Source organism: Carassius gibelio, chromosome A13, assembly GCF_023724105.1.
Source record: "Carassius gibelio isolate Cgi1373 ecotype wild population from Czech Republic chromosome A13, carGib1.2-hapl.c, whole genome shotgun sequence".
NCBI classification, from domain to species: Eukaryota; Metazoa; Chordata; class Actinopteri; order Cypriniformes; family Cyprinidae; genus Carassius; species Carassius gibelio.
The window spans coordinates 22917173-22931396 of NC_068383.1; the positions used below are offsets into that span (position 1 = coordinate 22917173).

A 14224-nucleotide genomic window follows, 5' to 3' on the forward strand; every position below is an offset into this window, starting at 1 on the left:
TCTCGCTTGAGGGTGTCAATGATGGCCTTCTGGTCGGCAGTCTTACCCATGATTGCGGTTTTGAGTAATGAACCAGGCTGGGTTCATTTGAGTTTTTAAAAGCCTCAGGAATCTTTTGCAGGTGTTTAGAGTTAATTAGTTGATTCAGATGATTAGGTTAATAGCTCGTTTAGAGAACCTTTTCATGATATGCTAATTTTTTTAGAAGTTTGGGTTTTCATGAGCTGTATGCCAAAATCATCAGTATTAAAACAATAAAAGACCTTGAAATATTTCAGTTGTTGTGCAATGAATTTAAAATATATGAAAGTTTAATTTTTATCATTACATTATGGAAAATAATGAACTTTTATGACAATATGCTAATTTTTTAATAAGGACCTGTAATATGCGTGTGTGTGTGTGTGTGTGTGTGTGTGTGTGTGTGTGTGTGTGTGTGTAAAAATAACACTTTATTTTACAGTGTCCTTGTTACACAGGTTTCATGTACTTGCTATATTAATAATTATAAATTCTGCATAATTGCATGCAAGTAACCCTAACCAAACTCAGATCCTCAACTATATAGTAAGTACATGTAGTTAATCAATGTTACTCCGTGCTTAAATGTATAATTACTCTGCTACAAGGAACACATAAAACAAAAATTGTAATAATGATTTAAATCTGTAAGGAAAATGTTGTTTTAAAGAATAAAAATAAAAAAATAACTTCACCTTGTATACTAGGGCAAAGCTAGCTGCTAGCTCTTCTCCAGAAGCTCTTATTGTAGGAAGTGAACATTGTTTCCTGACAGGCCGTTTAAAAGCCTGTTCACCTTGACTTCCAGAAACTGTGTTAACGGCAGTTCTATCGGATTGGATTATGTGATTTTCAGCTGGCTCTTGTTGCCTTTTTTATGTGCAGAATGCCAATCTGTTTTGGGTAAAGCTAAAGACTGAAGCAAGTTGTATTTGTCTAATGCCTCTGACACCTTTCCACATTTTCAGTCGTAATAATGAAAGCAGACATCACCCTCTGCGGAGGGGTTGGTTCGTTATCTCTTCATTACTAATTAATGGCAGTCCTGGGCTGAAATCGGCACTTTAACGGCTGTCAGAGAATGCAGTGACCTCCAGTCTTAGGCTCGGCACATTCACTCATTAAACTGCTTCACACCTCTGTGCTGTCTGTCAGTAGTGTCATCTGCCATGTCAGATCTTGTGTGTTGATTGACACTGGCATTGTATCTGTGGTGCTTTATTGACATGTGGCAATCAAACACTGTTTGTGATGACTGTTAGGGCTTCAGGTCAGATGGACCTATGACTTCCAGTTCCCACTTGAGCCATGCATTAGTTGCACAGTGGCCCATTGCCTGCACTCTATTGGTTTTGAGTCCATCAATTTAATTAGTTTTTTAGTTTTGGTCACACAATGTAAAGCATACATAATGTTTGTTTTTAGTAAATGGTCAGATTAAATTTGGACAAAAAAAAAAACATTGGCGAGAATGCTAAAAAGTGCTTTTCTGACCATGGTGGCGATATTAGTAATGGGTTACCTTAAAAGTTTTAGTTAAATGCACTCACACTCATGTTGTTCCAAACATGGTTTTAGTCAGTTTTTCATGCAAGGAATAATTGATGACTTCAGTTTCCTTCAATGACCAGTCTGTAACCCATGAAGCATAAATATACACAATGCACATTTTAAGACATAAATGTATATGAACATTCACTTTGTGTCACTGTGTGCGTCTGAAAGCATTTTTTTTTACTTTTTTATCTGACTGATAAATTCCATCAGATTCAAATGTTTATAAACTTAATCTTTTCCTGTTGATCAGATTATTTTGTGTCTAGACTGAATTCAATGATGAACTGCCTTTATCTGTCATTTTGCATTATTGACACTGTTTTCCTAATGTTGTTCAGTTGCTTTGACGCAATGTATTTTGTTTAAAGAGCTATATAAATAAAGGTGACTTGACTCTTTCAGTCTGATTGACTTTTCTAACACTTTCCAAACATACTGATGATTTTATCTTATTATTAATTATTTATTGGCTTGGTCAGTGTTTTTCGTGGTTTTTGGTTCTTTTGCTGTTGTAAGGACCTTAGAAATAAAAAGTTTATCACCCATCAGATTAAAGCATACAACAGCAAGATGCACTCTTTAGGATGGGTTCTTATCGTAGACAAACTAACAAAGTAATTTTTTTTTTTTTTGTAATCAGCTGTTTTATTCCAACCGTCGACTTTTATTCCAACTGACGACTGGCCCCGACTGGTATGTTACATGTAGGCATGTAGGTTATGGTTTTACAGTAGAGTGATTCATTTGTTTACAGAAGGAGTGGAAGGAGAACTTCACTGAGAGATGTAAACATTTGCTTTTAGCAAAAGAATATTTACTACAGGCACAGTCAACCTGTAAAAACCAAGCACTTAAGGGTGTAGTGCTGATACTTCTTGACTTGTTCTTTACTGGTTCCTTATTTGAACCGGCAACAATCCTATTACAATCCCCGAGCTTTGACTGCTGCACCATAAATGACACAATGCGAGTAGATCTGCGGTGCATTTTCGATTGCTGTCAGGTTAGTGGGGTAGCGTGTGTGGGTGGAGAGTCAGTGTGTAGATGCGTGGGTGGAAACATTGAAAGCTCTACTTCAGAAAGACATGGAGTGGCCTGTGAACCTCAACACTTAGGTGAAAGTGAAAGTGATGTGACATACAGCCAAGTATTGTGACCCAAACTCAGAATTCGTGTTCTGCATTTAACCCATCCAAATTGCACACACACAGAAGTGAACACACACACACACTGTGAACACACACCCGGAGCAGTGGGCAGCCATTTATATTGCGGCACCTGGAGAGCAGTTGAGGGTTCGATGCCTTGCTCAAGGTCACCTCAGTCGTGGTATTGAGGGTGGAGAGAGCGCCGCACATTCACTTTCCCCACCTACAATTCCTGCCAGCCCGAGACTCAAACTCCCAACCTTCAGATTACGAGTCCAAATCTCTAACCATTAGGCCACAACTTCCCACATGGTGCCCAAAAATGACCACACTGCAAATCTCTGGACATTCTACAGCTAAACACACTTCTGCTGCTGTTGATTACTCCGCAAACTCTGTGTGTGTGTGTGTGTGTGTGCGTGCGCGCGTGCATGCGTGCGTGTGTGTGTGTGTGCGCGTGTGTGTGCTTGCTTGTAATGTGGTGCAAGGCAAAGGTCTCATTTCCCATGATCTCAATATAGAATCCCCAGTTTCAGTTTGGCCACAACCCTCTCTGTCTCTCGCTCTCTCTCTGTCTCTCTCTCTCTCTCTCTGTCTCTCTCTCTCTCTCTCTCTCTCTCTGTCTCTCTCTCTCTCTGTCTCTCTCTCTCTCTGTCTCTCTCTCTCTGTCTCTCTCTCAGTGTTGTCGGTGACTATCCTCTTCAGAAGCACAGTGGAAAATGTGATGTATTTTCATGTGGCCAACATGTGGTTCTCTTCTGGCTGCCTCTCAATTCAGAAACGCCTAACTGCTGTTCTGAGAGAGACAGCGTGTTTACTATTGACCTGCTTTGCAGTCCTATTCTTTATATTGTTGTTGTCTCAAATGCAAACAGTGTTTTCAGAGTTCATATGCTTTAAGGTGCAGTCACACTAGCAAAACTCTTTCTAGCAAAACTGTCCTTTGTCAATAGTGTAGTGATGCCAGAAGTGCAGCAATCAACTGGTTCTTTGATTTCATTTAAAAAACAAAACAAATCCAATGTAAATGTTAATTTATTCATGATTCTGACATCTCCCATAAACTCTCCTCAACATGGTAATACGAGTAAAGGTCGATATCATAATGTGAATAATGACTGTTCCTCACACAATGACTTTGTATGATGTCCGAAGACTTGGATTTATAATGCACAATGTCAGCTTTTATGGTTCTTTCTTGTCATCTTGGAGATTTACATTCCCAATCCCCATTTACCCCCATTATATTGAAAGAGTGACCTGGATATTCTTCAGTTTTCTTCATATTTACCATTTGTGTTCTACAAAAGAAGAAAGTCAGGTTTGAAATGACATGAAGGAGAGTGAACAATGACTTTTTGGGTGAACTATTCCCATAAGATTTGAATTTTGTTGCCATTTCGTTCATTAGTAGTATGAACCTCAGTCACCTTTGTTCTTCATAGCACCTGTTTTTTAGTTGGTGCTAAATATATGAAGATAAAATACACATTTTCCATGCTTCAGTGATTCCTGCTTTTGTATATTTCAGTGCCAACCCCCATTCTCCTGTGAAGACAAAACATTTCCATTTATCCCCTAAAGGATTGTTGTAGATCACATGGGCACTGTAACGCTTACAGCAACTACTCAAAATGAAAAAAGCCCGTCTGTGATGTAAGCGTCATCATATCTCACGCGCTACACTCAGACAAGCCTGGACGAATGGGGAACGTCTACAACCTTTTAAACAGATGCAATTGTGCAAGCAGTTTTGTAAGAATATGTTTATGTAGCTGTACTGCCTAAATAAGATTCAACAACAAATGACCTCCGTCTTGTTCTGTCTCTTCTGTCGTTGCAGGGCTGGAAGGGCTCCCCCTCATGGCAGGGTCAAAGACTACTGTGTTCATCTGCTGCTACAGAAGGTGAGTGTTTGTTTGTGTTTATTTGAACACATGCAAATGCATGTAAGTATTTGCATCACTGAGCCATCACTAGGGCTCTGACATGAACACCTTCCTTTTGTCTCAGATGCGTGTTTTTAATTCAGTTTTCTTCAGACAATTCTTTATTAAAGAGTTCAGCGCCTTGAACCAAACTAGCCAGTACCGAGAACATACAGTATACACTACAAATAATGGTTTGAAGTCAATATCTAAGAAAAAACAAAGTGACAAAATACAAGAATATGTACTGAGCATGCTTTATGTAACTGGTGTAACCAGATGTTATTGAGTCTGGGTTTACTACTGTCATTTATGCTCAGTACATTATAATATCTCATATTAACCAATATTAGGTGGATGGCTAGCTAATATTAGTCGACACTACTTAAGAAAACTATAGAGACTAAAGCAATTGTTATTTCCTTAGTAACAGTGGATTATATTCTATAAACATTTATATTCATGCATTTTGCAGATGCTTTTATCTAAAGTGATAGATTGCTTACCCTCGGAATTGAACCTATGACCTTGGCATTGTTATATTATATTAAACATAGTTGAGTGAAGAAGTTCACTAACAGTTTGACAACTTAACACAAGTATTATGTAAATTAATAAAGTTTGCGTGTTATCACTGTAGATCTGTTTTCTTACTGATATTTTGAAAAGCATTTTTCCTTCTGGGACCGTAATGCTGATAAAATCAGATGTTGGAGATTCCTACTTATTATCTTTGGCATAATAGCTTTTTATGACTCGGAAAATGAATAAAACAAACCAGCAACATTGTATCTAGCATTGCAGGTGTTCGATTGTGAGCAAAGAAACCTCCTAGCGACTGCAAATGAGAATAAAGGATGCTGTGCGATGCTAGCATTGTTCTGCAGGTGTACCATTATTAACAGAGAGGCTCATTTACTGTGTTTTATACAGCTGTATCTGCAAACGTTTGCTAAACAGGATTTAGCATTGTGTAATGTTGGAAATTTGACCCGTTAGCTACATTTACGTGCACCTGGATAAAACCGTTCTGATCAGATTGATGGCTCGATCAAACCTTGACGTAAACGCCTCAATCAATCTGAGGTTGATCCAGATACAATGCAGTCAGATTGAAAGTGTCTAGACATTAAATAATCTGATTACCATAAATTAAAAATCTTACACGTTTAAACACTTTAGGTTTTTTAAGATGTCCTTGTTACAGTGTAATTATACATTTAAGTACTGAGTTATATTAATTAACTACATGTGCTTACTATATGGTTAGGGTTAGGATTAGGGTTTGGTTTAGGGTTACTTGTATGTACTATTATGCATAATTGTTATTATAATAGTAAGAACATGTAACAAGGATATCTTAAAATAAAGTGACTGCAGCTGGAAACTGCACTGACACTACACTGATGAACAGTGACGTCCCCTGACTCCACAGGGCCGGGTTGTTGTTTCGCTCAAGAGAGAGCATTCATAACTCAGGCTGGACAGATCCAATGCTGCGGTAGTGTGATGTATTCTCCCATCATTCAACAGGGCCCCGTGGTTCCCGCATACCGTCATCCCAACACTGCCCCCTGCTGGCAGTCTACACATTCACTGTCCACATAAGTCTCTTACACGTTCCTGTACAAACTCTCAGCAGACTGTATCTTTCTTTTGCCATTTAAATGTGCTTAATGAGTCTGAGGAACTAGGTTTTGATGGCTCAATTCATTTCTAGTGAGTTCTAACTGGACTACATTGTTACTATACATACAAATCCTGCGTAATTTGGTCGCTACACATCTAATGTGGTTTCTTCGGTCATGTTTCTGCAGACGTTACAGTGGTGTATCAGAACGGCTTGCCGGTGATCTCTGTACGTCTGCCGTCCCGACGAGAACGCTGCCAGTTCACCCTCAAACCCTTGAGCGACACGGTGGGGGTTTTCCTTCAGCAGCTGCAGGCGGAGGACAGGGGCATCGATAGAGTCGCCACCTACTCTACAGGTGGAGTACCACACACAATCCACATCCAGTCTCTGAAATCTAAATATAGACAAGTTGGTTGGATCTTTTGCCAAAGCTGTCATAGACACTGTTTTATGGTGTTTACATGACAGATGTCATTTATTCATCCATATGAAATTTTAATAACCCTTTATTCTGATGGTCCCCTCATCAGACTATTAGTAGACTATCTGATTAATATCTGCTAACTCTTTATTGTCATGGTCTCCCAGCAGACATTCTACTTTCGAAGTACTTGCCTAGAACTTATTCTAACCATAACCCGGTAGCACTTTATTTTACAGTCCTTTTCCATATGTACATACTATGTACTTATTATAGTAATTACAATAACTATGTAATAACTATATACTAACCCTGAACCTACCCCTAAACCTAACCCTACCCCCTGTAGTTACCCTGTGTTACCAGGACTTTCTTAGATAAATACACTGGAAGTACACTATAAGTACATGTTAGTACACGCACTGTAAAATAAAGTGCAACCCCTAACTCTACCAGTCTACTAATACTCTACTAATACTCTACTAATACTCCAATGAGAGTTAATATACATGTAGGTGTAATGTAACTTATAGTCAACGAATGTGTTAAAGGGACCATCAAAATAAAGTTAAACCAAATTTTTTAACTTGTCTTTTTTCCATGGATGAATGAAAGTGGATGGGGATTCATTCATTCTGCCAAGCTCAAAGAAGTTGTTTTCTTATTGTTACATTTTAATTGAATACATACTGTACATACATACATACATACATACATACATGCATACGTACATACATACATGAGACATTTTTAAAAGAACAGCTTTCATTTGAGATAGAAAATCAAAATCTTTAATGTTGCATCAGTTTAATGCACTTTTGATTGGTATTCGCTTATTAAACGATTAAAACATTCAAACATTAAACGATTGTGTACAGATAACACAATGATAACAGTTTTCATTTTTGGGTGACTTATCCCTTTAAGAATATTGAGTGTAGCGTTGCGCAAGTAAACACATTCACTGTTCTGAGCTCTAGGGGATAAAAAAAAAAATTAAGTTCAAATTTAAGTTATTAACAAATTCTTTTGTAGTTAAATCCACAAATTGCAGATGAACGTGTGGCTTTATCTGACATGTTTAACTTGATAGTATATCTTTAAATCTAATTGAGGAGCAATAATCATTTGTACTCTGTGCGAACTGCATATCTGCTCTGTTTCAAGTTCAATTATTCCCGTGTGAGAGGCACTTGACCTGTCTTTACCTCTCTGTTTCACCTCAAATTGGAAAATGCTTCTTCTCCTGCTGAGCAGGAAAACTTTGTGATAAGCATTTAGATTGGCTCTTGTATTACATAACCGTTTCAGATTGCGTTCCTATAATTTCCCTCTGTGTCTCTACTTCTGTCTCTATAGATGGAGTAAGAATAGCATCCTCTACAGGGATTGACGTTTTACTCATGGACAGCTTTCAGCTAGTCATTAATGACACGACACACACGGTGCAGCCGCCCAGGAGAGGTGAGTGTGCATGTTTCATTGTGGCTCATTAAGATTATGCGGAGGCCCTGCTATTTTTAAATTTTTTTTTTGGTGTCCGTTGCAGAATTGCTACCACACGAGGACGCAGAACGACTGAACGATGTCAAGCTCTTGGTGCAGCAGCTCTACTCCACCCTGCTTATAGAAAACCATCAGCTCACCAAAGAGAGAGAGCTCATTGGACGACTGGAGGACCTCAACTCTCAGCTCCAGCCCTTGGAGAAGGTGCGGGGTTTAAATGAATGTCCATTTACATTTACATTTAATCATTTAGCAGACGCTTTTATCCAAAGCGACTTACAAATGAGAACAATAGAAGCAGTCAGGTCAACAAGAGAACAACAACAGTATACAAGTGCCATGACAAGTCTCAATTAGTCTAGTATAAAACGCATAGCCAGGTTTTTTTTTTTTTTTTTTTAAATAAATGAAAAGACAAGAAAAGGAAAAGTGCTAGTGTTAGTTGGTTAAGTGCAGGCGAAAAAGATGAGTCTTTGGATGTTTCCTGAAAATGAGTAAAGCTGTACGAATAGAGAGTGGGAGGTCATTCCACCAGCTGGGCACATCCAGGAAAAGGTCCTTGAGAGTGATTTTGAACTTCTTTGGGATGGCACCACAAGGCGTCGTTCACTTGCAGAGCGCAAACTTCTGGAGGGCACATAAGATTTAACCAGTGAGTTTAGGTAAGTTGGTGCCGTGCCAGTGGTCGTCTTATAGGCAAGCACCTTGAATTTGATGCGAGCGGCTACTGGTAGCCAGTGTAACCTCATTTGGAGAGGATTAACGTGAGCTTTTTTTGGCTCATTGAAGACAACCCTCACTGCTGCATTCTGGATCATTTGCAGAGGCTTGACAGTACATACAGGAAAGCCCACCAGGAGAGCATTACAATAGTCCAGTCTGGAGAGACCAAGAGTTTGGACAAGAAGTTGGGTGGCTTGCTCTGACAGGAAGGGTCGAATCTTCCTAATGTTGTATAAGGCAAACCTGCAGGACCGGGTCGTTGTAGCAATGTGGTCTGTGAAGCTTAACTGTGATGATCCATCACAATTCCTAGGTTTCTGGCTGTCCTCGAAGGAGTTATGGTTGACGAGCCCAGCTGTATAGAGAAGTTGTGATGAAGCAATGGGTTAGCTGGAATCACCAGGAGTTCTGTCTTCATAAGGTTAAGCTGAAGGTGATAGTCATTCATCCAGCTAGAAATGTCACTCAGACAGGCTGAAATGCGAGCAGCTACCGTCGGGTCATCTGGCTGGAATGAGAAGTAGAGTTGGGTGTCATCAGCGTAGCAGTGGAAAGAAAAGCCATGCTTCTGAATGACAGATCCTAAAGATGTCATCTAGATGGAGAAGAGAAGTGGTCCAAGTACTGAGCCTTGAGGAACCCCAGTTCATAAAACACCTGAGCAGTTTATTCTCCTCAATCCATCCCACCCTAACCCTAACCCTGTGTCTCTTAATGTTTTAATGTTATTTTAACCTGAGCTAATGGGACCTTACTGTAAAGTGTTCCTCATTAAAAATGAAATTAATTTTGGATAAGAAACTCTTGTGTATGTTTTGTCATTTTCCTTTTCAACACATAGCATAATACAGTTTTTGCCATGTAGTAAAATCATGTTAAACTCATATTTTCTGAATGTGTGTGATATCGTTTTTCTTCAGGTTAAAGAAGAGCTGAGTAAGAGAGCAGAGCGCAGGACTACATGGGTGCTGTGGGGTGGGATGGCATACATGGCCACACAGTTTGGCATTCTAGCACGACTGACCTGGTGGGAGTACTCATGGGATATCATGGAGCCCGTCACATATTTTATCACCTATGGTACAGCAATGGCTATGTACGCTTACTTCGTGCTGACACGTCAGGTGAGCAGCTCCAGCTCTTTATCCCCACAACTCCCCCAGATGATCAGAGGAATTTCAGAAGGTCCCGGTGAATACACGAGGAGATCCGTCTGACCTTTTTACTGTTGTTCTCTCTCACAGGAATATCTTTACCCCGACGCCAGGGACAGACAGTACCTGCTGTTCTTTCATAAGGGTGCGAAGAGAACACGCTTTGACATTGAGAAGTACAACAAACTGAAGGATGCGATTGCTGAGGTAAGCCAGCATCATATGAGTCACTCCTTTCATTCTCTTAAAGGAACGGAGCACTGTTGTTATAAACTCACTAGACATGTGCCGGTATTCAATATAATAATATACTGCAGATTTTGGAAACACAGTGAAAACAGCTAGTTATATATACAGTACTCTCCACTATTATTTGCATCCTTGGCTGTGAAAGTAAATCTGCATTGTTTATATTTTTTATATTTCATTCTTCATCTCCTCCATTGAATTACTGTAAAACCATTGAAAGTGTGGGGGGGCTTACATTAGGGAATACATTAGTAGCACTTCACAATAAGGTTCATTAGGTAACAGTAATTAACTGTATTAGTTAACACGAACTAAGCATGAACAATACTTCCACAGCTTTTATTGATCTTAATGTTAGCTTCAACATTTACTAATACATTATTAAAACCAAAAGTTGTATTTGTTAGCATTAGTTAATGCACTTTGAACTAACAGTGAATAACTGTTTTCATTAACTAACACACATAAAGATGAATAAATACTGTAACAAATGTATTGTTCATTGTTAGTTCATGTTCTTTTCTCTGTTTCCCTCAGGCGGAGTTGGATCTAAAGCGTCTTCGAGACCCGCTGGAGTTGCACCTCCCTGTCCAGCAAATCACTGCCAGCAAGGACTGATGAGAACCTGAAGCTCTCTCTCTCTCTCTCTCTCTCTCTCTCTCTCTCTCTCTCTCTCTCTCTCTCTTACTTTGTTCTCTTCTGCCTCTTTTTGTCTTTTTGTTTCATCTCTACGACCTCAATGAAAAACCATATCCACAGCAGACTTCAGAGTTTTATTGTTATCCTTTTTATTGTTTTCCTTAATTTGGCAAGTCTATGCAGAGGAGAAGAGATGCAATTAAATGAAACGACTTCACAACATCCCCGAACGGATGGTGACGGCAGATGATTGCTGAACTGGTGCTCTCATAACGCAACCAGAGCACAAGGAGAAACGGACAGCTACTTCAGATAGGAAGCTGAGACATTAGGATTCAAGCAGTACATCGCTACTAGACAATGACCCCACGTCTGAAATCTAAAAACCATCTGCCTTTGGGTTGAACAGTTTTTTCCACATTTGAGTATCCCTAACTCTGACGCTCTGCAGAAGAGACTTCGGGATGCGGTGCTCTTTCCGTCTCGGAAAGGATCCGTTTACCATCGAGCAAGTCCTCTTGTGGCTGAAACAGCCTAAGCAAAACCCTCTCGACTAGCCCCGATTCAGACCTAAAAGCTGAAATATCACTGTGTGTTCTGTTATTTCAAAAAGACAAAGAATCAAAGAGTTTTGGCACTTTTTATTTTAAAAGCCATATTGTGTTTATGACGATGAGAGAAATGTGCAGAAACGGTTATTCTTCTCATTAGATTATTATAATTTTTTTAGCCATGCCACCAGACATTACATATCTGCAGATGCTCTGATATTTGATTTGATGAGATTCTCAACATCAAATGATGCTCAAATGCTCCATCCCTAACTCTTTTATTGTTTAAAAATATGTCATACTCGATCAGTTTACATGGCAAACACACACACACACACACACACACACAGTCTCTGTGGATGGATCCTCTTTGAAGGTCTTCTCTCTTCTCTAGAAACCTTCTTTCGAACATCATCAAATGACATTTTCCCACAGTGCCTCACAGCATCTGCTGCAGTGTGCTTGTTACGAAACACCTGCTTATCAGACGCAATCCAAGAAAGTTCCCCGTCGAATGCTCTTAAGGCAGGTCACTGTGTAAAATGCAATTTTATTTTTCCTGAAAAAGTTTCGGAATGCGATCAGTTTCCCATCAGTCATGTGGCGTTTCTAGCTGCATATATCTGCCTCGATATGCCAATTCTTCTGGAACATGCAGAGAACGTGTATTATATTAGATCTAGAATTAGCGTGTGTTTTGCACACTTCGTGGCATGCTATAGAGAGAGAGTGTGGCATCCGTTGTCTATGTGTGCTATCTTTAGCCGACAGGCCTTAGCAATGATTCTAGCTGGGTTGAGCTGATTGTCAACATTTTCATCATTTTTGTCCCCATGCATCATCAGTCCAGTTATTACATTAAATAATTTATATATATATCTGTAACCATTTCCTTGGGCGCCCAGATATTTTGAATCTGTGGGATGTGAAATGGACTTGACCCTTATGGTTCTCTAACAAAATGATCATATCGAAAATATTATTATTATAAAATATTGAACTATTTTGGGCAGTTATCATGGCCTGTATTCTTATTGTCTATTATGGTTATGTCCTACACACTCAGACCCCTGCAGAGAAACAGCTCTTTTGTTGTATAGCAGAAGTCTGCTCATTATGTCAGACTGTCCGTGTTTGTGTCTGTGGTCTTCATTATTCATTTTTAAAGCCATATTCATGATGTGTTTATGTCTCTAGAAGTGGAGGGATCTGATAAGAGTCTCAAATCCATGTTTCCATTTCTTACCGTGTGTTTAAATATTACAGACTCCAGATTTTTTTTTTTTCTGAAATGTCACTTGCGTTAGATTCAAACGTTGTTTCGTGTTTCAGAGTTGCAGTAATGGGGAAGATTTTCAGCAGTTGACGAACACAAGGGATAGTTCAGCCGAAAATGTACATTTTAAGGTTTACTCACCCTCACGTCATAACATTTGAAGAGTTATGGGTTTGGAATGATATTTAGTGTGAGTAAACATTGAAAGAATAAAAAAAAGAAAAAAAGTGAAATAACTTGTATGAGAGATCCAATCTTCCTCACTTATGTGATCAACAGTCATAAATTCAGGCCTAAACACACTCCAAAGTTATTTCAGGGCAAAAACTCTCCATCTCACTCTCCAGGACGCCCAGTACACTGACATCCCTCGAGCTACTGTAATCTAATAGGTCGTGGGTCTGGTCATTATCTGATAAATTGAACTTCTTTTAGTTTATTTCTAGGCTTTTCTGTTTGTTTCAGGTTTTTTTTTAAATAATAATATAACAAATATATGGAATCTATTCTAAAGCGGGTGTTGCATGAATGTATGTGTTCACATGGGGAAATTATATATAAATTAATCAAAAAAGCAAAGATTATTATGAATGCTAAATGCAGATTAACAGAGTTCCCAGTCCCTCAGCCTCCACGACCCAGCAGCAAGGATGCTCTCGGCTGCACAGGCTCTGATTGGTCAAGGATCTCCTCAACATTATGTCTTGTTTTATCCTCTCTCAGTCTCAATGCTGCTGCGCAATCTCTGCAGTGCTGCCTTTATTCTGAACACTGATCTGAGATCAGAGAGAGTATGAAAATCCTGGTCTTCTTGAACGCCCCTCGCTCCATCAATTTGCCCGTCTTTCTTTAGCTCCTTGTTATACTCTCACACTGATTATGTTTTGGTTATGTGTATTATTTTAAAGTTTTCTTCATGTGCACTTAAAATGAAAATTATATTTGGGGGGGCAAATGGTTGACGCTGAATGGAAAACATTTTTTTTCTTTTTCTTAGTCTTTGTTCATTTTGTCATTGACATCGGATGCTGTAATATTAGAAGACTTTAAAAAGAAAAATGTAAAATCCTGTATCATTTATGAAATGTGTATAAAAGAGAAATGTAATTCAATTATCAATAAATACTTATCCAGTTTTGGATCCGGTAGTTATTTTATTTATTGTAAATACAAATCTGTTTATAATGCAACAAAATGTGATCTGTTAGAGTACATAAAACACACACCTTCCGTTATAAAGTAGAATGTATTTATTATATTATATTATATTATATTATATTATATTATATTATATTATATTATATTATTGTTGCTGGCCTAAAAAATAGTTTTATATTTTTTGCACATTTACCTTTTGGATGATTTTTGGTTTATTTTGGGTTTTATGGTCAGATAAAACTACAAAATAAGCTTTTTAG

General features: G+C 38.7%; 1 protein-coding gene across 1 annotated transcript in view; it reads left to right on the forward strand.

Annotated features, from left to right (window-relative positions):
• LOC128026674 (calcium uniporter protein, mitochondrial-like) overlaps positions 1-13947 on the forward strand; it is a 63374-nt gene extending 49427 nt beyond the window's left edge. Inside the window, exons 3-9 of the mRNA XM_052613928.1 lie at positions 4570-4633; positions 6472-6642; positions 8068-8172; positions 8258-8418; positions 9858-10061; positions 10182-10298; positions 10878-13947. Coding sequence (XP_052469888.1) covers positions 4570-4633; positions 6472-6642; positions 8068-8172; positions 8258-8418; positions 9858-10061; positions 10182-10298; positions 10878-10958 — 903 coding nt within the window. The 3' untranslated portion in view covers positions 10959-13947. The remainder of the gene's footprint in view (positions 1-4569; positions 4634-6471; positions 6643-8067; positions 8173-8257; positions 8419-9857; positions 10062-10181; positions 10299-10877) is intronic.
• Positions 13948-14224: the final 277 nt, after the last annotated feature.